Below are 24,712 nucleotides of genomic sequence, written 5' to 3'. Positions count from 1 at the left end.
GTTGGGCAGACTTGGTGGCGCAGTGGTTAATTCAGTGATCCAGTCAAGGCTGACATTAGTGGTGAGTGATATCTGAATGATTCCAGTACAACCACACCCTTCACCAAGCCGAAAACGGTGTGGTGGGGGGGAAGCCCTCATCTTGCAGTGGGTTAGGAAACGTAGCAATCATCACCCCCTACTGCAAAAAAAAAAACCTAACAGGACCCTCCTGCCGGGCAAACAGGCGGAAGAATTACAATATTTCACGATGGCCCGAGAAACTTTATTGGGGGTTGACAATGTGCTCCGTGGCTCCGGAAAAAGTGTGGACCAATGAGCTCGAAGGGAGGAATGCAGTCGGGAGGGGGGCAGAGGGAGTTCAGTCGTTTCTTGTTACGTGGGTGGAGGGAGGAGCGGTAGTGCGATCCTGGTTCGATTCCCGCTCACGGCCGACACCAGTGACGATTATTTGAAGCGGTACCGGGCTCTCCCCTAGGTCGACTCGGGCCTCAAATGTGTACCTGGTGCGCAACTGGGGAAACAATGTTGGCCGGGCTTGGTAAGAGCCACCCACCCCCTCGTGTGTTGTGCTGGCCTTCATAGGTGCTCGCTAACAGCACTTGCCCGAACAGCGCGTGTTAAAGGCTATGCAGGGGAATCTTTGGAGGGAGAAAGTCACCTCCGTCTATTCTTTGGGTCTTTCGGTAAAGTCACGTAGATAGGTTCAAAGAAAATGACAAATAATAAAAAACTACGACGTTTCAATCGCAACACAAAGCGGTTATTTTGTTATTTTCTTTGAGCCTATCTACGTGACTTTACCGAAAGACCCAAAGAATATGAATTTCTGCAGTCACGAAAGCTTTTCACCTCTTGTCTATTTGATAATTTTCGTGGTGTGCCCCCCGCCCCGACCCCGCTGCCCGTCACAGCCGACGTGAGTGACTACGAGGAGCAGCGGTCGAGTCAGCAGCTGCGGGAGGTGCAGTACCTGCCCAACCAGGAAGTCCTCGCCAACCGCATCCTGGACTACCACCGGCAGTTCGCGTGCGTTCCGCGGTTTTCCTTTCGCTCCTCGCGCCGCGCCGCATTACGTGCTTGCGATCGCAGCTGCGTCACGGCTTGGTCGCCACTTGCCCAAGCACAACGTTCCTGTGTTTTTTTTGTTAATTAGTTTTATTGATCTTCTTGGTATCTTTCGGTAAAGTCACGTAGAATTGAAATAATAATTCTACGTGACTTTACCGAAAGAACCAAGAAGATGAATCCCTGCAGTCACGAAAGCTTTAAATCGAAATTTAGTTTTATTGAGCCAACCACGGGGGGGTGGGGGGGGGGTGTACAACTTCTGCGACAGGTGAGTGGTGCATAGTGGGATAGGCAGGCTCAGACATACAGCCCTACGCAGACGTAGCATTATGTGGTACTTGCGTCAGAACCCTTCTCTTCGGGGAAGGAAGGGGGTGGAGGGGGGGCAGTCAGTCACATTTCAAGTTCAGTCAAGTAAACTCACGGTCTCTGGAGTGCCATTCACGAGAGGGCCCCAGATCTGGGTCAACTCCCCTTCCCTATTCTTCAATTTCAGACTCAGGTGTTCTAAAGCTGCTCGGGCGAATAGGGAGTTATGCCAGAGGGTGAATGGGCGGGGGGGCCCCCATGATTCTTCCAGGAGCTTAGGATGGTCTTTATAACCGAAATGTTAAGTGCGTGGAGAAAGGCGTGTTGGTGCCTGGTGATACCTTGGGGTTTAAGGCCCAGGAGAGAGGATTCAATGCTTGGTAGTATCTTGGTGCCAGACATCGCGTTGTACAGATCGGTTATTTTATCGGATAATGTCCTGATGGTGGGAGAGTCCCAGAAGGCGTGACATGGGACGTGTATGTAATTTAATCTTGACTCGTGTTCCAGAAGTTTTAGATTTACTCGGTTCAGATTTCTCTTCGCTCGCGTTTCGGGGTTGTGTTTGTTAGTCGCTACATATTTGGTGAATCGGGTCGCCCCGATAGTGCTATTGGTCTTCTTGGTTCTTTCGGTAAAGTCATGTAGAATGGAAATAATAAAATAATAAAAATAAAACATAAAATAATTCTCACGACGTTTCGGCCACAACGCAAGCAGCTGTCCTCAGGTGGAGAGCAGGTCTTAGAGTCTGAATGTCTTTTCGACAGACCTGCTCTCCACCTGAGGACGGCTGCTTGCGTTGTGGCCGAAACGTCGTGAGAATAATTTTATTATGTTTTATTTTTATTATTTTATTATTTCCATTCTACGTGACTTTACCGAAAGAACCAAGAAGATGAATCCCTGCAGTCACGAAAGTGCTATTGGTGTCATGCCATAAAACGGCTTGTCCATTCGGATCTCTTGCAGAGAAGCACTATCCCTTCGGAAGTGGATAGCACGGTGATATACATCTGAGATCCTTTTCAGTGGCCTCCGGTCCCGGGCAAGCATAGGGAATCGATGGCCTCAGCCCGCTTCCCGACGTCTGTGCAAGCGGAAAAAAACAACCAATCCCCCATCGCATGAAATTTGGTTCTGTGCTTGATTTGGCCAAATCCCAGCTTCGTGAGTTAACTTTACTCTCAGGGGCAGAGCGGGTTGGAAAATGCTGCCCCTTACTTGTGTGGACCAGAGGTCACTTGAAGAAGGACACTCAGAGGTAACTCCTTGGTGTCCACTTCTGCGAGCCGTTCTCGAACAGGAGAAGGGCTTGCGCCGCTCGGTGAGATTTCATAATCGATGCCTCGCCTCCGTGACGAAATGGCACAACGTTGAGATATCAATGGAAAGATACCACCCACCCCGGACGAGCTGTTACCTCTCGTGATGTCTCCTCAACCGTGTCTCTGGTCGTCGGGCATGCGCAGCGGCCTCTCTCCGGCCGAAGCGGATGTGCAGCTGCTGGAGATCGCGCGCCGGCAGGACACGTACGGCCTGCGCCTGCACCAAGCCTACGACAAGGAGGGCGCGAGCATCAACCTGGCGGTCGGCTACTCCGGCGTCTCCGTCTTCCAGGTGCCGCCGCTCGTTCCCCCTCCGTGTGGCTCGAGCGACGGACGTCGAGGCTGCCGTGCAACTTTCTCGTTTTTGTAAATTTTCTTAAAACGTCTTGAAGGATTTCGGCTCTCACCTCGAGTGTGGTTGGTGCTGCAACTTTGTGTCGCCGCGGCGGCGCCGTTGATTGGGTGGGTTGCCTACGAGCCAGCCGCCTAAGTGGGACGGTGATTGTTCACGATTGTTCCTCAAAAGGCCACACAACTCGGCTATGTCCATCCATCATCTCCGCCTCGATGATACGTGAACAGCGGAGTGCCGCGGTGGCGAGATGTTAACGCCCTCGCCTGGTATGCAGGTTGTCGTGGGTTCGATCCTGACACCCTAACGCCTGTTGTATACCATTGGAGCCTCCTTTGACAGTAGCAAAATATGATAATTGTTTTTTTTACCCTTTTATCTGGCAACAAAACTGACACCTTTTTGGCGTCATCTGGTCCAACACCATGTGAGACTAGGCTCTACGAAAAGCTGTCTCGGGTGTGGACTAATCAATTTCAAGGACAGTGCATACATTATCAGAGTTGTGTTTTTTGTTTGCATTCTGACTGCAGGTATTGTGGTCAATGCAAACATGACTCCTTGTAAAAAAGGTGTCAGTTTTGTTGCCAGATAAAAGGGTAAATAAAAATTATCGTCTGTTGTATATTTGGAGTTTGTGGTGTTTCTCTCTCCGTGGTCGCGTGGATTTTTCTCCGGGTCCTCCGGTTTTTCCGTCCACATTTAGATTGAACACGCGTTTAGAGAAATTGGCTGCTATACATTTCCATGCGATAAGCCACTTCATTGAGCTCTTGTTTGTGGCCAGGTCGCTTCTGAAAAAGAGCTAGACAGCTCAGTGGGCCTTACCTGGTGAAATAAAATGTGTTAATTTAGCGAGTTAATTTGACAGCGATGAGGCTTTGAAGGCAGTATTGTCGTTTTGTATGTGTGTTTAACTACAGTATGTGTGCTAAAGTACAATTTCCATTTCATTTCTACGCTTTACTGTTATACGTGCTCGTGTTTCCTCGGCATTATTGTTACAGTGCTTGTAGTGTTAACACGCTATATACATCTCATTTCTTGATGTAATGCCGTTGTAATTATCATTGCTTTAACCGAGAGGCGTCTTTGCCGCCAACATTAGGAGTCTAGTGGACCACCCAGACTGAATCCTGTCAATGACGTAGATCGATGTCCTATACTTGGCCTGGCTTAGTATCCTCGATTTGATGTCCATGTCTTTTTCTTCCACGTGATTGACTGCATGTATTATATATATATTTTAAAATATAATATTAACGAATATTCAGTATTCAAATATTTGTTGTCTGGATACTTTACGTTGTATAACTGGTGCTTTTTTTGTAATGTTAAATCTCCCCTCAATTTTATGACGATTGTGCTATCAGCGTCACAGAGCGGTGTGTCACCCTGTGTGGTAGAGAGCACACCACATAAGCGCATATCATAGCTATCTCTGGGATTCCTTCTTATTCAAGGGACACTGATCCACACAGAATGGCCCACGAAAGTTAATATCACTTCTACCTCTGCGATCCCGTAGAGGCTTAACACCTCTTTTAACGTCTGCTGTTGTTTCTTCTCTTTACCGTTTTTTTTAGAACACAACCAAAATTAACACCTTCAACTGGGCGAAGATACGGAAGCTCAGCTTCAAACGGAAGTACTTCCTCGTCAAATTTCACCCGGACATTGAGGTGAGTGCCGATTCGACAAAGATCAAAGGGTTTAATTCGTTTTGTTGGTGGCGCCTATTTGTTTTCTTGCTCTCGTGCTGTTGCAAACTCCTCTTAACTCGCTGGGCAATTCGCTGTTGTTCTTCATCAAGCCATCATCATCATCACCAACCAATGATGTGGACTCGAGTCATGTGACTTGGACTCGAGTCAGACTCGAGTCATGAATTTGATGACTTGCGACTCGACTTGGACTTGCATAACAATGACTTTGTCCCACCTCTGCCAACCATCACTCCCTCTCTGCTGAAAGCCTCCCCGTGCCACTGCCACCTCTCACGATCTGGCGATGTGATGGCGACGCAGTGGCGAGATGTTAACGACCTCACCTGGTGTACAGGAGGTTGAGGGTTTGATCCCAAACCGAACGATGCCTGTTGTATGTTTGGAGTTTGCATGTTTTCCCCGTGGTCACGCGGATATTTCTCCAGGTCCTCGGCTTTTTCACTCCTCTAATTATAAAAAAAGATGCGTTCAGAGTATTTGGCGGCTGCCATAAATTTCCACGCGATAAGCCACTTCGTCGCGCTATCATTTGTGGCCATGTCACTTGTGAAAAAGAGCTACATAGCTCAGTGGGCCTTACTGGGTAAAATTAAAAACATAGTATGTATGTATAATATGTCTAGTATAGATGCTAAAATCCAGTATAGATGCAACAATGGATAGTTGCATCAATACTATACTATACATGTGTTGTGTGGATGAATCGACACGGAGACGTCTCTTCTGATCATAATCAACGTTTTTGGGTTTAGATCGCGTTATTTATAAATGTGTCGTAACCCTCCACTAATCTAGTATATTATTACAATAACCCCCCCCCTCAAATCTTTGCACCTGATGAGTTGATGAGTTAATGATGACGTCACCCTGCTGCTGCTCTATATAAGAACGGGAGACACAGCAGTGCCTCACCATTCTGGCGAATTGCCCGATGATGCTGGATGCAATTACCAGCGAAACGTCGTACTACTGAAAAATTGTAAATGTTGTGGATTCACGCTTCAACACACCGGTGGGCTAAAGCAGTGAACTATTTGTCTTTTGTCAACGTGACACTTTTTTACTGATTGGCCGTGTCGGGTGGTGGAGGGTTACGACACATTTATAAATAACGCAATCTAAACCCAAAAACGTTGATTATGAATAATATTGGTCGCGAAAGCCGACGTGTTAAACTGACGTCTCTTCTGGCAAGGGCTCACGCCAGGTTTATTCGGGGCTCACGCCCAGGAACTAAGTAGGAACTTACGCCTAACAGTTCTCATGCACTACCGTCATAACTCCCCAGGCAAAGGGTAACTGGGAGGTCCCTAGCACCTACCCAGGCTGTTCGGGCTCTTCCCTCAGCACCGAGCGAGGGATCAGCCAACTCGGTTGGCCGGGTGAAGTAGCCCCCCCTAGCCTGGTGCTAATTTCCCCCTCCCCTGGGTCCCCACGTCTAACCTCTCTGTTCCCGGCCCCTAACGACGACCCCTTTCACGTCACCCGTCTCGGTTTATATATCCCCGGGTTGACAAGCCGTCATCCATTCTACACCCCAAGGTGACATGACGTCATCCACTACTCCACAACACATGTATAGTATAGCACATGTATAGTATACTATACATGTGCAACATTCTACACCCCAGGGTGACATGACGTCATCCACTACTCCACAACACATGTATAGTATACTATACATGGGCAACATACATGTCTACTACATTCTAGATGAAGCAATCTGTATAGTATAGAATAGATGCAACAATCCATCCCAGGGTGATTTACATCAAACGTGCGTACTGTGTGTGTGCGTGCGTGCAGGGTAACTACCAGGACACGCTGGAGTTCAGCATGAAGGGACGAGACGCTTGCAAGGCCTTCTGGAAGGGCTGCGTGGAGAGCCACGCTTTCTTCCGTCTCCAGGACCCGCCGCGGCCCAAACCAAAGTCGGTCCTTTTCAGCCGCGGATCATCCTTCCGCTACAGGCAAGGGCTGGGCCACGCATTTCACTTCCCGTTTGTACGTTGAGCTTCTTTCGCGCACCGTATGTCGCAACCGTGCTAATCGGAGGTGCGGGGGGAGGACAACAACAAAAGTAAAAAAAACATTTATTCTAAAGAAATTAGTTTTCAATCGAAATTATTTAAAAGTGCGTAGCTCCCAGTGGCTTCCTGTGTGACGGCCGCATGGGTCAGAGGTCACGAGCACCACCGACTCGGCAGAGAATGACGCCTTACAGTTGAGCTTCTGTAAAATTGGCAACATAATTTTTTTTGGCATTGTTATTCAACTTACTCATTTTGATTGCGCTATCGGTATCTGGCCGTGCAATGGAACAAAGATCAGATGTGCTTCTGTGGCCGTCTGGAACGCTCTTCCTTCTGATATTTGGAAGCCACCGGAGGTATACACTTTTAAATCCAGATTGAAAACTCATTTTTCTAGAACTGGTTTTTGTGTTTAGTTTGTTGTCCTTCCCCCGCACCTCCGATTATCACGGTTGGCTACGTACGGTGCGAAATAGGTTCTCCGTACATACATTGGGGATTTCTCGTAGTGGGCAGTGCACCACTCGGAGACTTCCCCCACAAGTTAATGTCACAGAACTACTTTCTGCAGTGACTTCAATAAGACCCTTTACCCAGATATAATGGCACACGTTTTTGACATGCACGTAATATACATACGCGTATTTTAACACACCTCGCTCAGCACATGCCCAAAGGCTAAAAACATAAATCAAAGAATGCTAGTTTCTTGCATTGAACCAGGTTTTAAGAACGCGGGCAAATAGTCGCCCAAGAGCACAGAGAAAGCCGCCTGGCCAACTACCCGAACGAGAGAAAAACATCGAGCAAGACTGAGCACATTGTGTGAATGACTTTTTAACATATGGGATTATTTTCTATCCAAGATGATCCCAAGTTTGTTTGTGTAATTAATTGACTCGTAATTATCTGCCAAAGCGGGGGGGGGGGGGGATGCCTTTGGGGCATTGAGCTCTGCCTCAGCCAATTACCAGGGTCTCACTTGTTCTATTCTCGTTATTTAATTACTGACTTCAAGCAGAGCGATGCTGTGAAGGTCCTGCAAGGGCAAAGGTAGATTTTATTTTAAATTAGCATGGGTCTATTTACTTTATTCGTGAACGTTTTGCACGTGGTTCATGTCTCGAGAAGGGAGCATCTTGTTTGTCAAGGGTTGTACATAGCGTCAAGTGACACGTAGCAAACACGTAGTGACACGTTCACACACACACTCGTTTTTAAATCTATAACTTACACAACGAATTAGTTGATTTCGTTTAGCCAGGTGAGAACTCAAGAGACCAGGATGAGTCTCGCTTGACTTGGGTCTCAAAAATGCCGAAAGCAAAACGAATGAAACAAATTTTGACTTAAAACTTTCGACAATTGCAGGAATTCATATTCTTGATTATTTTGGTAAAGTCATATAGATAGAAAATCAAAATAATAAATTGAAGATAAAATAAAAAATTAAAATAAATTGAAAATATTAAAAGCAAAAAAAAAGTTACAGCAGTGAAGCAGAAACCACGTTCTCCTCAACGTTCTGGGTTCGGTTCCTGAAGAAGCTCTCAGCACGCGCAGTAAAACGTCGGACATCGTGCTGAACGACGCTCGGTATGTCCCGAAAACGCGCCAACCAGAGAGAGCGATAATCGGTGTGTTGAACTTCTCTCTCACCTTACGTAGCCAACCGTGCCAGTCAAGAGGTGCGGGGGAAAGTGCTTAGCTCCAGTGGAACGGACGGAAGAGCGTTCCAGGCGGCCGCAGAAGCGCATCCGAAAGCGCCGCGCGATTCGGTGACCGTCTTTGTTCGATGGTCAGCCAAAAGCCGCGGCGAGCGCGTGCGATGTGTACACCGCGCAACGGTAGACTGTGTTGGCAAGGCCACCTCTTCAGTCACTCGTCTTAACAGCATGCATTGTCATTATTGTTGTTGTCCTATATCAACCTGCTGTTTTGTTCGAGTTTTATGTACGAATTACTTCTCGTACGATTGTTTAATTTGTCCAAACTCAAAATTTGTAGCTAAACAATTTAATTTTACCAGGTAAGGCCCACTGAGCTATATAGCTCTTTTTCGGAAGCGTCCTGGCCACAAATGGATAGCTTAACAAAGTGGCTTATCATCATGTGCAAATTTATAGCAGCCAAATACACTAAATGCATGTTGATTCTAAATGTGGAGGGAAAATCCGGAGTACCCGGAGAAAAATCCACGATACCACGGGGAGAACACGCAAACTCCAAATATACAGCAGGCATCCGGGTCGGGTTCGAACCCACGACCTCCTGTATACCAGGCGAAGTAGTTAACATCTCGCCACGATGGCGGCTCGGGCTTGCTAAACAGAGCCCCGTCGCGTTCTCCCAGCTTAAACCAAATGTCGACGTTGTGGAGCGCTAGACCGTGGATTATCTTCACTCTTGTCCTGCGCGTGACTTATGTCTGGCTCAGCGGGAGGACACAGAAGCAGGTGTCGATGTACGTGCGCGACCACGGCAGCAGGAGGGTGCAGTTCCAAAGGTACGCTTGTGCAAGTCTCCATCGCGGTGTGCACTTAGCCTGGCACAAGCGCCGTTGTGACGTCAACGCCACCTAGTGGCGAATGGCCGCTGTTGTTGTTGTTTCAAGTTTAACCAGGTTAGAACTCAAGAGACAAGCATTGAGTCTCATTTGCAAGAGTCACCTGCTAGGGCATTAGTGGACGATGATTGCTATGTAAAATCCAAATCGAAAAATTTGCGCTGTAACTTTTTTGGATTTACATATGTATGTGCGTGTGTATGTATGTACGTACGTGCGTGTGTATGTATGTGCGTGTGTGTGTACGTACGTGCGTGTATGTATGCGGTGGTGTAGTGGTTAGCGAGCTGCGCTACAAACCCAGCGATCCGAGTTCGATTCCCGCTCATGACCAGCACCAAGTGACAACTATTTAAATCGACCCAGGGCCTCCCCTCGGTCGACTCAAATGAGTACCTGTGCGGTGTGTAAACATCGTCACTGGGGAGACAAAGGCAGCCGGGCGTATGCCGTGCCAACCTTCATAGGTGCTCGCTAACAGCACTTGTCCCAATAGTTTGTCAAGTCCATTTGGTGATTTGTATGAACATGCGTGTGTTTATGTATACATTTGCGTGTGTATATGTATACATTTGCGTTTGCGTGTGTGTACATGTGTGTGCGTGCGCGTACGTTCGCGTGCGTGTATGCACGTGCGTGTACGTTTGCGTGCGTATACGCGCGTGTGCGTGATGCTCACACGACTCTGCCCTGTGCTTTCGTGCGTTTCAGGAGGAGCACGAAGATGAGGTCATCTCAGAGCCATCGAGACATCCCTGCGAACCCCCCGCAGCTCACGGCAGAGCCCCCTAAACAGGTACGGCTTGCCCAGCTCACAACCGTGGCTCGTGCTGGAGGAGTTGACTGCTCGCGTACGCAGGGCACAAGGGGAAGCCTTTGCAGCAGTTGCGCGTCTTCACCGCTGGGCGGCGTTTTTGCCGAGTGGTAGTGCAGAGGTTGACGGTCTGAACCGCGCGGCCGCCCTGGTTAGTACTGCGCTTGTAGTAACCGTGGCGATGGCTACGCGCAGTCTGCTTCGCGGTGGAGTGTTGAAGATCCCCGTGCCAGGCCGTGTGGGCCGGTGGCAAGGTCGAAATTTGCCTATTCTTTTTGTAGTATGTGCCAAGTTCATAAAAAAACTAATTTCTTAGAATTGTTTCTTTTACCAGGTAAGGCCCACTGAGCTGCATAGCTCTTTTTCAGAAGGGGTCTGGCCACAAATGATGGTTTAACAAAGTGGCTTATGTAGAAATGTACAGCAGCCAAATACTCTAAATGCTTGTTGCTAAATGTGGAGAGAAAACCGGAGGACCCTGGAGCAAAATCCATGCGACCACGGGGAGAATATGCAAATTCCAAATATGCAAACATCATCAGGATCGGGATAGAACCTACGACCCCCTATATTTCAGGCAAGGTAGTGAACATCTCTTATAAGATTTAAAAAAAAGTATTCAAACCAGTAAAAAAATGTTCCTGCTCCAGTGAGCATTGAGGCAGGGCCGCGCGAAATGAAGTCATGGGGGTCGCGTCGAGCCCGCGCGTCCGTACGTTCCCCACCCCCCGCTTCACACGCACCGCTTCTGTGTCCGTTTCTCAGAGCGCGAGCTTCTCCGAGGGGGAGAGCGGCGGACACGTGTGGGACCCGGTGTCTCTCATCCTCGCCAAGGAAGGTTCCCTTCCGCCCAAGCAGCTGGAAACAACCAGCGACCAGCTCCCTTCCCCTACCGGCCGAGTTGGTACGGCCCAAGATGGAGGCGTGGCGACGCAGGGCTTGGCGGACGCGGGGCACGGCGGTTTGCCGCCCGCCGTTGTCGGCAACGGGCGCGGTGGCGGCGCGTCGAGCAACGCGGAGGGCAGCGATGTCGAGAACGAGTATGACCTCGCGACGGGCAGGGTAGCCGCACCGCTGACCCCTGAGCAGCGTTTTGGCGGAGAGAAGGCGACATCGGACGAGCTCTCTCCTCTCAGGTTCATTAACGGCGGCGGTCGGGCGGTGGAGCGGTTGGACAGCGACGGCAACAGCGTAAACTTAGGCAACAGCAACTCCAATTTGGTGGAAGAGTTTTTTGACGACGATCCCGCAGATATTTTGTTTCACGGCGGACAGACCCCTAGCGAGCCGGCCGGCTCGGCGGAAGGTGACGCCTTCCGTCTCTGTGGCCACCAGGTGGCCCTTACGGCCCTCGCGATGGAGGACAGCGGGGAAGGTTTCGATCCGGAGAGAAACGTCGGTAATGGGGAGCGTCTAAATTTGGACGTGCACGCCACGCCCGGCGAATACTTCCTAAAAGATAAGACGACAGCGTCTGGCTTTGCTGTGGGTACCGATAGCAGAGCAATGTTGAGGCACGCTTTCAGGCATTTGGACGACACGGATCCAAGAATTTTATCCCTTGATGGCACCTACAACAGCGGCAGAGTTCCAGAGAGCGACTTGTTCCTCGATTTAAACGCCGTCGAGTGCAACCGCGCGCACAACCTGGGCGCCGTCCCCAATGAGTTCTATAGCGTCGCCGACCACACCATGGACTCGGCAGCCTCCGACAGCCTGCCTGGCGAGCCGGTGAGCCCGGGCGTCGAGCAACTCGTTTGCTCGACGCCTGTGAAGCCGCTCAACCCTCCGGCGCTCCCGGCATCCGCCTACGAGAACGCGGACGGCCAACTCGGCCGCCTCGCAGAAAACAGCAGCAGCAGTAGCGGCAGCAGCAGCAGCAGCAGCGAATCGGAGTCGAGCAACTCCGACTCCGAGTTGGTCGTCGACGAGCGGGCGGACGCGTCGTCCAGCGGCCTTGTTATTGGAAACCCGCTGACGCTGCCGCCGATATCGTGCCCCGTTCTGCGGAACAGGATAGCGTACCTGGACGTTCCGTGCAATTACGACAGCGACGAGTGCGATGGCGGGTCGATTAACCTGAGCGACGAGGAGTCGGGGGGGTCCCGTCGGCAAACGTCACGGCTTGAAGTGAGCCGTCGTTTAGGCACGGACGTGCAGGTTTCCTCCTCTCCAAGCAGCTTTTATCATCAACTCTTTTATTATTAACGCAAAATGTTAGATTTTTTTAAAATAACATGCCAGGTGGAGGGGGGGGGGCGAAAGCTGGTAGAATTGGTCAACGCAGATTTGTGCTTATTTTAAAAGGCACAACGAATCATTGTAACCACTAAGACGCAACCACTTAGCTGCAGAGTTAATGTCAAATGACAAATTACGTTTTCGTACCCCCGGCTGAGATATACCGCACAGATGACCGGTTGGGCTACGGACGTGTGTGGAAGTCACTTGACTATGGCCACTGCATTAAATGCGACTACAAATTAACCATCGTTGGTTTTGAAGAATTGCTATTTAATTTATATTTTTTAACCGCCAGCAGAAGCGAGCGATTGCGGTTAACCACAGCAACCTTCAGATTGGGACGCGGTTGACATATGGATGGGAGAGTGGGGTAGGAATGGGCAGATGACCTCTCATTGAGCCGTGGAACCTCTCATTCGTTCTTCTTGGTCGGGTTTGGTGACTTTGTCATCACGGACACAGAATGTGACGCGGTCTTCTCGCGGCCTTCATCCGACTCATTGGCAACGTGTGAACGTGGATTTCTGGCGGCGGGTTTGTTTGTGAAACGTTTCCGCCACTGGCTTTGCTGAAAAGTTCTGCAAGTTTTCAGGCCAACACGTAGTTGTTTAATGGGGGTTATAATTCGAAGAAACCAAATCCACCAATTCCCCAGCAATGGCACCGCTTGCTTTGGCAGTTTTTACATGCTGCCGAATTCATGTGCTCATTTGAAGTTGGTGCTAACCCACTGGTGCAAGACGGTGTACTCTGTAATAGGTTAACCTTGTCGTTTCAGGTGTAGTAATTGCGATATATCTTTACGAAATAATTTTCCTCATGAATCCACGAGTGTAAAATGTGCTTTCAATCAGTGCAGCTAAAATATATTTAATCTTTATTTTATTATAAAACAGCTCTTGTTGCAAAAAAAAATACTTTCAGGCCTGTGGCCTACATGGTGACTGTGTTAACAAAAAACTGAAATAAGCATTTTTTTAAATTGTAAACGAACCTGTAATTCTGTTATCTTGCATGTTTAAACTGCTTTGGTATCCACCACATGACTGTCCCCCACCCCCGCACACCTTGGTTAAACTAACTTAATTTGCATGTACAGTATAGAGTTGGGTACAAGGGCTTACTTGGGGTATAAGGCCTGTTTTGTCCTGGTGTTGACAGACCTGGCGTCATCAGCCATGATCAGTTTAAGGTCCACACATCGGTGTCCCCTAGAGGACCACTGCTTGTAGTTTTTGCAGCCCAACAGACAGGTGAGCACCAGGATATATAAATGCCTTTTACCCCACGTAGGCCTCTTACCTCTCACCCTACTATACATCTATACTTTTTTTGCATTGCCTGTATTGCTTAACACATTTTTTTCCGTGTCAACACGTGCTGTCACGGGTTAAAGTTCAAAGCTCTGCTTGGTCTGGTCTGTACACTTATACCTGCAACATGGGATGCTCGTTTTTTTATATATATAAAAGGCTTCTCACTGTTTTGACAAGCATGGTATTTAATTTGCTTATTTACCACGGTTTTGCCGGCGACACTGGGAATCGGATGCAACTTGATCGGTGCAATATTGAATGCTGCATGGCTGTGTCATTGCTTTACAATACATTACAGAGAACGTGCATTCCTGTATTGTAAGCAAATACTTATTCTAATTTGGACATTAGAGATCAATTATTATAACAAAACTTAAAATATTGGACCAATAGGCCTCTGTCGCCTCGAAGCCTGCCTAATATTTTGTTGTTGCTTCGGATAACAACACGTGTTATATTTTGCTTAACACACAACACAATTTGACTTTGAAACGAGACTTTGAAAAGTGGTAGAAACCAAACGCATACATATTGACACCTGCTGAAGTTGCCATCTTGATTCCGGGGAAACGGGAACGCTTGCTTTGTTCGAAGCTGTGCATGAAACGCATTGTAACTCCAAACGCTGTGCCGCTTCACTCGCACACGTGCTTCCGCTCCACTGCGGTCACTGACCCGCAAGTCGGTGGTAAACTTGCGCGCGCATCATCCGTGGGGTCGGCTCGTGCATTTTCCCCGAAGTGATCTCGGGTCTTCTCTCCGACACTGGACTCTTTGCATGGAAAAGTTCGCTCGAAAGCCAATGTGCAACCGTCTGCCTTCCCTTGCGGCGTTTGACAGCACGGTTTGTGCCTGCCAGTGCTAACAGCAGATACGTTCTATAACCCATAGCCAATAGTAGTATCAGCAAGAGCCCATTGACAATCCACTACTTGGGTGAAGGCCTCTTCGCCCATGCCAATTGTGAGGGTTGTGTGAGCAGACTTCACCACGCCGGTCAGTGTGGGTAGGTGAAGTGGGTGGGGGGCCCGGCATCGGTGTAGATATCGCTCGTCACTGATATTAGCTGGGGCCTGTAATTTTACTTTTGTATGAGTGTGTAAATTAGCATGGCACGTTATTTTACCCACGTTGAAATGTTCAAGATCACGATGTCAATCCAGGTCGAAGTTGTTGATCCAAACACATAAAATAAAAATATAAACTATTTTTTTTATTTTACCAGGTAAGGCCCACTGAGCTATGTAGCTCTTTTTTCAGAAGCGACCTGGCCACAAATGATAGCTCGACGAAGTGGCTTATCACGTGGACATTTTTAGCAGCCAAATACTCTGAACACATCTTTTGTTATAAAAGTGGAGTGAAAAAGCCGAGGACCTGGAGAAATATCCACGTGACCATGGGGAAAACATCCAAACTCCAAATATACAGCAGCAGGCATCTGGGTCAGGATCGAACTCACGACCTCCTGTATACCAGGTGAGGTAGTTAACATTTCGCCATCATAGCGTCCTCATGCGCTAGCCACGGGCTATTCTATAGCTGTATGTGTTCAAGTTTGTATTGCTTACAAATTTGAAGTGCATCGCTTGAAATACGTTTCTATCAATTTGTAGCACTTTTTTGTAGAAACGAGAATGATAGTGACTTTGATTTGTAGCTAAAGTGGTTTGTACAGTAGCTTCAGTGATGCTTGTTTAAATATGAGGGAGATGCTGTAAATGAAACAAAAAAACGCATTTAATTGCTCTGTTTTTACGATAATATTGGCAAGATGATTGAGTTAAATAGCTCCGCATCGAAGCCATTTACGAGTCTTAATTTTTAAACCCGCATTGTGACCTGCGCCTTTGATTACAAAAAAAAATAGCTTGTGGGGGGAAAAAAAAAACACACACTTTTGTTAATGTCGCAATTATTCTCGCATTGTTTTGTGATCTCCTTGTGTTTTTGTATGCACGGGTGCATGGTTTCAATAAACAAAACAAATAGATTCACCTGTTGTTGTTAAGCCTGGTTGGTTAGTCTACACGGGACACACACGCACGCACACACGCACGGTGTTCACAAAGCCTCGAGGGTTTCGGTCTGTTTGCGCATTTGACGGGCCCAGGTCGCATGCTCCCCCAGAATACGCAAAGGATTTAAAAATGTGGCACAGTGGCTTAACTTTTGACGAGTGCTTGGCTTCAGCCGGATCATTCCGGAATGCTGTTTCAGGTATTCTTTAGGCATTCGGCTTATTTTGTCCCCAATGCTGTTGTTTATGTATGCATATGATTATCATAGGAATATAGGGTACAATACTGTGTTATATAATGGAAAATATAGTGTGAAATTAATCCTTGGTTATAAATTATTTCTACCAACCCCCACAATTTTTTTTAAATGCCCTTCTAATTGTGTGTCAATTACTGCCTAAATCTCTTCAAAAAAATAATCCTAATTTACGCAGACTTCAAGGCAAAAAACTATATAATTGCTGACGTTTTGGGCAAATGGCCCTTCGTGGTGCTTTATTTATTTCTTGAACAAACATCCCGCTTGTCATCTTGCCTTTCCCCGTCTCGTGTTGAGATTATTTCAGTCACTTTGCTGATATAAATTGCCACATGATCAGCCGCTTTGTTGAGCTATCATTTGTGGCCAGGTTTACTTCTGAAAAATCAAATAATACCTCAGTGGGCTTTGCCTGGTAGGATAAAAAAAACTGTTTCGTTTCCTTTGTATATTTTTAAGCGATTTGTCTACCTTTACTACACTTTGCCCTCCTCTCGTGTTTTTGCACTGTTGTAGCATTTTGACCCACTCCTAACTGGACATCTGCGATAAAAAAAAAGCTTCATAGTTCCATCGGATTCCTCCAGTATGAATAGATATTCCGACTCTGACTCGGCAGGGAAACTCTGCGCGCCAGACTTTGGCACGCAAAGCGGCGGCCGCACAGAGTTTGTCGATGTCCATATCGGTTGGCAGCTCAATCTTTCTACTCGTCAACGAGGTTCAGAGACCCTCTGACCGTGTCAGGCACTGAGACTTCAAAAACACCCCCCCCCCCCATGAACGTTTTATCCGTGCAATCCAAGCACCGTAAAGCTGCATGTTTTGTCTCACTTAATTTGACTACGATTGTGTTCTAAAAGTAATTTGATCTTGCCAGCCTATGTTGTCATTGATAATCGATGCATATATTTGTTCTTTGGTTCTTTCGGTAAAGTCACGTAGAAATAAATTAAATAATAGAATACGACGTTTCGATTGCAACACAAGCAACCATCATCAGGTGCAAATGAATGAGAAAACAAACATAGTAAACTTGGAAATATAATGCAATACAACACACCTGGTTGATTACGTTCTTCCAAAGATAACGAAATTTGAGAGAGAGACAAAACATAAACACGGAGACACACAGACAGACACACAAGCAGAGAGAGACTCACACAGAGACAAACAAATTTAGCAATCTTTGGAAGAACGTAATCAACCAGGTGGGGTGTTGACTGTTGAGTTGGCCGACTCTCTGTGTTGTATTGCAAAATATTTGCAAGTTTACTATGTTTGTTTTCTCTTCATTTGTACCTGATGATGGTTGCTTGTGTTGCAATCGAAACGTCGTATTCTATAAATTAATTTCTTTCTACGTGACTTTACCGAAAGAACCAAAGAGTAATTCCTGCAGTCACGAAAGCTTCGAATCTAGTTTATATTTGTGCTATATTTTTCTCCTGTACTGCGGTTGTGCTCAGATTTAGTTTTATTTTCCTTTGTGCGTTTTGTTTTTATAAATATTTTTTGTCATTTTGGTGACACCCTTGGTCGCTCTTGCAAACGACGCGGCCCCTTGTCTCTCCCAAGTTCTCACCGGGCTCAACATAACGAACGATTCATCTTCGTATGAAGTTCAGCCACAGCTCATTGCAGGGGGGAAAAACCTCCCAGATGAATTCAAAGACACGGGGCCATATCTGTTACATCGTCGTCGAACATTTTTGTTCAAACGAGGCCACAGTCTGTCCGGGACTGTGTAACCGCCACTCGCTGAGCAACAACAACAACTCCCCGCGTGGAACAGCCCCATCGATTATTTTCGAAGGAAGTTCCAAAGTCCGTTTCATGCCAAAAATAAAACTCGTAAAAAAAAACTCTTGCTGGTTTGTGATCTTTGGAAATTGGCCTTACCATCTCATTTTATTTTGGTGACTAATAAACGCCTTAGTTTCGTGGTAATGTTTGAAACTTACCCAAAAATTTTAGTTCTTTGTTCATTTATTGTATTACTTGATTTCAAAAGGTTGGAATTGATGGGTATTTTATTTAAACAAGTAATATTTACGGTAGAGTATTATATATATATATATTTCTTAAACAGAAAAGACAATGTTTTTACAGAGTAAAAACATTGTCTTAAATCTGCAATACACTCAGGGTCAGATTCACATTTTGACAAGATGGTCAAAACACATCATCTGGGCGATTTCCCCCATCATTGGTAATGGTACCCACGGCAATATTTCAGGGGGGGGGAGGCCTTTGTCCAGCAGTGAATAGATCCCACGGCTGATGACAACGAAACCTCGGCACGTTGCCACCCAAAAAAATATCTCCCGAAAATAAAACATCCCGGGAACGAGTGAATCGGGCCCTGAATGTAGCTTGCCAACGGCACGCAATACGTTCCGCCGGCAGCAGTTCATCAATTAGTGGTGATTAAACATTTAATTCTGTGTGTTCAGACCAAGGCCCCGATGTTCTGGTGAGTCGTCCACGACCTCCGGGGGACCCGCAAACCGAGCCGTGGCGAGTCGTGTCCCAAGCGGTGGCGGTGGTGGCGTCTACGTCGCCGCTGCCTCCGTCTCCCACCGGGACCGGGGCAGCCACGGAGCCCGCGGCAGCGGCACGGGTGGAGGAGGAGGAAGAGGCGAGAAAAAAGGTGAGTTGGTGCGGAGGAGGAGTGGTCTGTTGTAGTTTCCGTCGGATAAAGAGGAGGAGCCCTTTGCGGGGGATGGAGGGAAAATGAAAAAGGGGGGCTTTTGAGAGAATCGTACGATGCACGCCCTCGTTCCGTTGCCAACCGTGCCACGTGCCACCCAGACGTCGAACCCGTCGGTGCAATCGCGCCTTGCGTAACCCGTGTTTACAAAGTGGAAATTCCTCAAAGGCTGTTGTCAAGACAAAACAAAAACGGTCGGTGATTTCCTGCTCGAATGAGATTTATGTAGTAAGTGCTCATCTATTCGCAGCCCGTAGTGGGACTCTCACATTCCTACGGCAGTGGGCAAGTTTTTCAATACTGTCGGCGTCTTCATAACATCGTGTGAGTGGTATCGACCCCGGAAGGATGATGGACCGAGTCATCCCCTCAACTAGGAATTGAACTTTGCAACTCTCCGATTGTGAGCCGCTCGCTCTCGCGCTCAGCCACGCAGGGCTGAGATTAGCAAGAGGTGTAGACCTAAAGCCGTGGCGTTGAAGAGACTGGCAGCTGCCAGAGAGAGGGCACGGCAGTTCAATTGACCCTAAGCCTCACAATGTGGCACAGTTTGGATTTACAGAACGTGTAAATGTCACCGCATTTGCGGCCGCTGCCCAAACAGGAAAAACGTAGTCTAGTCAGTTTTGAAACTGCACAGCCAGAATTTAAGTATTTTCTACTGATACACATAAGGTGCCATTGTTGAAGGTAATTGTCTGTAGTTTAAAGTGTAACACTTATTTATGGAATGCGTCAGTGGTTTGACATTGACAGTGTAGAGCATTTATCCCTTTCCAAGAAAGGTGGACAGATGATCAGAATTACAATCCTAATTAGTTGGCATGCTACGGGCCAACTAAAAAGCCACTTCGTGATAATGACGGTAATGTTTAATCCACATAGTTAAAGTGTCTAAAGTGTATGTCTGAAATCATGCAACTGCCCAGCAAGGAATTATGGGTAGAATTCTACACACAAGAGAGGGAATTGAGACACCTAATAGAGAGAGAGAGAAAGAGTCATCTATGTGTGTGTCTGTCCTGCTCCAGTGCTGATATTTACGCACCGCACTTTGGCCGGGAATTAAACTCAGGTGGCTGGGTTCACAGTGCGGTGCACGAAGCACGACGGCCCAAAGCGGCCGGGGCGTGGCGCTGGCCACACGAGACCCCCCCTTGTGTGCCGTGCCGGCCTTCATAGGTGCTCGCTAACGAGCCACTTGCCCTAACAGCCTGTGCAAGGATATACGCGTGATCTTTGTGTTTTTTTAAATCTTTGTGTGTCTTGCCTGACAGCGGTGCCCAGCTGATAAGGCCTACTTCATCGCCAAGGAAATCTGCACGACAGAAAGGACCCACATCAAGGATCTAGAAGTCATCACGGTGGTATGCGTGCGAGAACATCCCATGCGGTGGACACAGGGGCTTAGGTCCCAGCGGGTCTAGCCAGGTCAGCATCCCGCACCCGGCACACCACGTCCTGAATACCTCTCGCTATGGCAGTAGGCACTACTAAGTCACGTGCCACCCACTCCATTCTACCAATGACCCGGAAAAAAATTCGGTGAGAAAGTAAATCCTGGTTGAGCACATTCACTGCAATTTGAATGACCAATGGTGGTGATTCAAATAATGGAAATGATAAAGCGTGTTTCAGTGAAGTTTCTAAAGGGCGAAGTAATTTATATATATATAGAAAGCAAAACATTAAGTTTAACTCGCTGAAAAACTCTACTCAAACTAATTCAGTTGTTGACAAAAAAAAATTGACCGTTAATCTTCTGTGCAAATCCTGATCAGCTGTGAGTGTTTTGCCCGTCAGTCCTGTGGGATGGGTCAAACAAGCGTTACCTTGCAAAACATTGGCAAAAAGGTCGTAATATGGATACACTTGGCGCCCACCGTAGCAATACGGAATTTCCACAAATGGTACTCAGGACTGCACAACCGAGGTGAAGTGTTTACACAGAAAAGCCTAAAAGCGAGGCTCGGAGCGAATCTTTTTTGCTTCTACGACCAACGATTCGACAAGACGGATCTTGTTTTGTACGCGGGTAGGGAATTCAAGTAGCCTCAGATCGACTGCACGGGGCGACCAGCAATACATGCTGGGCAAACGGGTCTCGAGTAAGCAAGTCACGTGGGGTGTTTTTTTTGTAGGGCGCCGTGGCTTTGCCGCGGCTTCAAACGACGCGTGACAATGTGCTTAAAAGCACACCGCAGCCTTTGTGCATTTGCAATGGGGGGGGGGGTGAGTGTAACAAAAAAAATAATAATCCCACCACCCATCAGCAGTTCGTGAAGAACTGCATTGTGGCTTTCTTGTCTTGGGGTCATCATCAAAAACGCATTAGAGCAAACGCGGCCAACCGGCGGCAGCAGTGATTGACACCCCAACTGTAGACCGGGTTTCGTCCTCATTGTGACTCGTCAACACAGAATGGTCACCAATGCTCATCGCTGCACAGCCCGTTTCTGACAAACCGTGCAAGTTACTCTTAGATTGAGCAGAATGTTACGGCGAGCAAAAACTTGCATGCTTATTGATGTTAATGTACCCCCACGGTCAACATCTAATGTTAGATACGTTGTGACGTTGGGAATGACGGTGATTTGACGGCGCGTTGCGTGCGGTGTGCAGTGGTTTTCCAGCTTTCTGGGCCAGGAGAGCCCCATGTCCAAGGAGCTTTCCTCCAAGCTCTTTTCGTCCTTCCAACCGTTGAGCGACTTCCACCGAACTTTCCTCAAGGAAGTGGAGACCAGGCTCACTCTCTGGTGAGAACGTCTCCAGGACGCGCCAACGTTCATCGCGGCTCCACCTTTTGCCCCCCCCCCCCCCAATTCTAAACGGAACTATTTTAGATTTGAAACTTTCGTGACTGCAAGGATTCATACTCTTAGTTTTTTCGGTAAAGTCACGTAGGTAAAGAATGAAATTAAAATTAATAAAAATAAAATAAGCTCCCCCCCTCTCCCCCCCCTTAACTTGTATTTAAGAACTTGCATCTTGGAATCCCTGCCTCACTTGATACAGCAAATCTGGCTGTGACGGTCCCACCTGATGACGGAGACTTGTGTTGCCTCCGAAACGTTGTGATTTTTATTATTTTATTTTTATTAATTTTCATTTCATTTTTTACCTACTTGACTATAACGAAAAAACTAAGAGTACGGAACTATTTTATTTTATTTTTACCAGGTAAGGTTGACTGTTGACCTTTTTCGATTTTTTTCAGACACGACCTGGTCACAAATGATAGCTCAACGAAGTGGCTTATCGTGTACAAATGTATCGAAGCCAAATACTCTAGAAACGCATGTTGATTCTAAATGTGGAGGGAAAAACCGGAGGACACGGATACAAATTCACACGATGCACGGGGAGAGAGAGACACGCAAACTCCAAATATACATGCGTCAGGGTCGGAATCAAACTCACGACCTTCTGTATACCAGGCGAGGTAGTTAACATCTCTCCACCGTGGCGTTCAATTCACCCGGACTGCGACCGACCGATTTCTTCCAATCTCAGAAGCCAAGTTGGGGTCGTGCCTCATGAGTACTTGGATGGGTGACCGCCTGCATCAGGGCTTTCCAGGTGTTGTAGGCGTGCAGGCCGGTGAGGTGTAATCAGGAGGTAGCCGTGCTGATGAGAGTCGCCCCCCTCGTATAGAGCAGAGTGGTTCTGGGTTTCTCCAAGTTCTCTGGTTTCTTCCTACAAGACAAATGTTCATTAAGTAAATGTGATAAATAGATGTATGGATAATGCACAAAGATACCCCGTCTAGCCTCTTCAACAGATTGTTGGGGCAAGTGCTGCTAGCGAGTAGCAGCCTATGAAGTCCGGCATGGCACACGAGGTAGTGGGTGGTCAGCACCATGCCCGGCCGCCTTTGTCTCCCTAGTGTCAAAGTTTACACACCACACCTGCTACTCATTGGAGGCTGAGGCGGCCATGGGGAGGCCCAAGACCAGTTCATAAAATCATCACGGTGTTGGTGGCCGTGAGCGCGAATCGAACTCGGGTCGCCGGCAGAGGTCGCAACCGGGTACCTGATACCCGTACCCTACCCGATATCCGGCTACCCGTACCCAGCCGGGTATGGGTACGGGTACCCGTTTGCGACCCTGGTGCGGCCGGGTACGAGTACGGGTAGACTGTGAGTCACTGGTGAGTAACCGTTTGTCACTCATTTCCCAACGTCTTGTCTCTTCTCACAATTCAAGTTCCTAGAATCAACCCACCCGCGCCTGCAACATGGCTTCATCCTAGAGGTCACGATCAGGTACCCGATACCCGTACCCTACCCGTACCCGGCCAGGTACGGGTAGGGTACGGGTACCCGTTTACGACCCTGGTACGGCCGGGTACGGGTAAGGAATCAAAACCCGTTTGCGACCTCTGGTCGCCGGGTTCGTAGCGGAGTGCAGCGCTAATCGCGAGGCTACCGCTCCCGTGCGGTGCGGCACCGCTGCGTGTGAACGTGCAAGCGGGAAGTTCCATCTCCCCAACGTCGCGGGTTCAACGTCTTACATTTATTGAACGGGTTCATTTTTGACTTTGTTCAGGGAAGGCAAGTCGAATGCCCACCTCAAGGGTGACCACGAAAAGATCGGAGACATCATGCTGAAGAACATGCAGCTGCTCAAGGTTCGTTCGTCGAGTTCGACTTTTGCCCGTGAGCAGCGACACGATAGCGGATGTCTGGAGGCTCCTAGCTCAACGACGTGTAACGATTCATAAAACAATTGACATTTGATTCTTCAGCGTTATATACAACGTGCTTCGCGTCACGAGACGAAGCGTCCGTCCGAAACTCGCAGGACTGCCCGCGGAAGCGGCTATCACAGAGCTACGTCTGAGGTCAACTTCAAGTGACCTCTGCTCCGCACAGCAGAGAGGCAGCAGCGCTTTCCCCACCCGCCCTGCCACCCAGAGGAACGTCTGTCACCTCACAATCGAACTGATGTTCATTTATTTACGGAGGCCCTGATGTCAGCAGTGACGTGAGCAAGCAGGGAAACCGCCGCCACCACCAATACGACGACGATGAGGATGAGCGTTCTTATTAAACCGTTGAGGTTAAAGAGGAATTTTAAGTCTGGGCATTTCCAGAGGGCGCTCAGTTCCACCTGCTCCTGACGACGGCCCAGACCGACACTCACAATAATTAAATCCTAAACGTTTAATCCGGCTTGTCGTGACTAACGTACAGAGGTGGGACAAAGTCATTGTTATGCAAGTCCAAGGTCGAGTCGCAAGTCATCAAATTCATGACTCGAGTCTGACTCGAGTCCAAGTCACATGACTCGAGTCCACATCTCATAGGTGGGACAAAGTCATTGTTATGCAAGTCCAAGTCGAGTCGCAAGTCATCAAATTCATGACTCGAGTCTGACTCGAGTCCAAGTCACATGACTCGAGTCCACACCTCTGCTAACGTATACCTTTATACATTTCTTATGATTGGCTGGGGCAGGCCAAAAAATACTTGATGAGGAAATGAAACCCTGAATATACACCCCCCCCTCCCCCTTCTTCCACTGACGTGTCAATGCACTTAGATATCGTTCTCCGATCTTCTCCTATCTTCTTCCATTGACGTGTCTTGTGACATGCCCCCCCCGCACCCCTCCGATTATTTTGCCCCTTGGGAGGTGGCAACCCACGCTCTTGCCACCCCTCTCTCTCGCCCCCCCTTCCCCCCCGCTCCGGCCCCCCGCCCCGCAGAGGCTGGTGTGGCCGCTGTGCGGGATGGAGCAGCTGCTGCGTGGCCTGGAGAGCGAGGTGCAGGCCTCCCACAAGCTCGCCGACGCCTGCCGCACCTTCGAGCTGCAGCGCGTGTGCCACCTGCCGCTGGGCGGGTTCCTGCTGCGCCCCCTGCAGCGCCCGCTGCACTACCCGCCTGCTGCTCGAGCGCCTGTGCAAGCACCACGCGCCGGACCACCCCCGACTTCCGCGACTGTCGCGGTGAGCC

General features: G+C 48.2%; 1 protein-coding gene across 1 annotated transcript in view; it reads left to right on the top strand.

The window, feature by feature from the left end:
- The window catches only part of LOC144732519 (FERM, ARHGEF and pleckstrin domain-containing protein 1-like), a 101,954-nt gene that overhangs the window by 46,392 nt on the left and 30,850 nt on the right, over positions 1 to 24,712 (top strand). Inside the window, 14 exon segments of the mRNA XM_078613926.1 lie at positions 915 to 1,029; positions 2,853 to 3,000; positions 4,647 to 4,742; positions 6,594 to 6,757; positions 9,258 to 9,326; positions 10,098 to 10,182; positions 10,966 to 12,406; positions 18,497 to 18,693; positions 20,031 to 20,120; positions 21,376 to 21,509; positions 23,304 to 23,385; positions 24,466 to 24,636; positions 24,638 to 24,682; positions 24,684 to 24,705. Of these exon segments, the coding sequence (XP_078470052.1) occupies positions 915 to 1,029; positions 2,853 to 3,000; positions 4,647 to 4,742; positions 6,594 to 6,757; positions 9,258 to 9,326; positions 10,098 to 10,182; positions 10,966 to 12,406; positions 18,497 to 18,693; positions 20,031 to 20,120; positions 21,376 to 21,509; positions 23,304 to 23,385; positions 24,466 to 24,636; positions 24,638 to 24,682; positions 24,684 to 24,705 (2,859 nt within the window).

Source organism: Lampetra planeri, chromosome 43 (genome assembly GCF_965212315.1).
Source record: "Lampetra planeri chromosome 43, kcLamPlan1.2.h2, whole genome shotgun sequence".
Taxonomy (NCBI): Eukaryota; Metazoa; Chordata; class Hyperoartia; order Petromyzontiformes; family Petromyzontidae; genus Lampetra; species Lampetra planeri.
The sequence above is the reverse complement of the archived record's forward strand: the minus strand, read 5'-3'. Positions and strand labels throughout refer to the sequence as shown.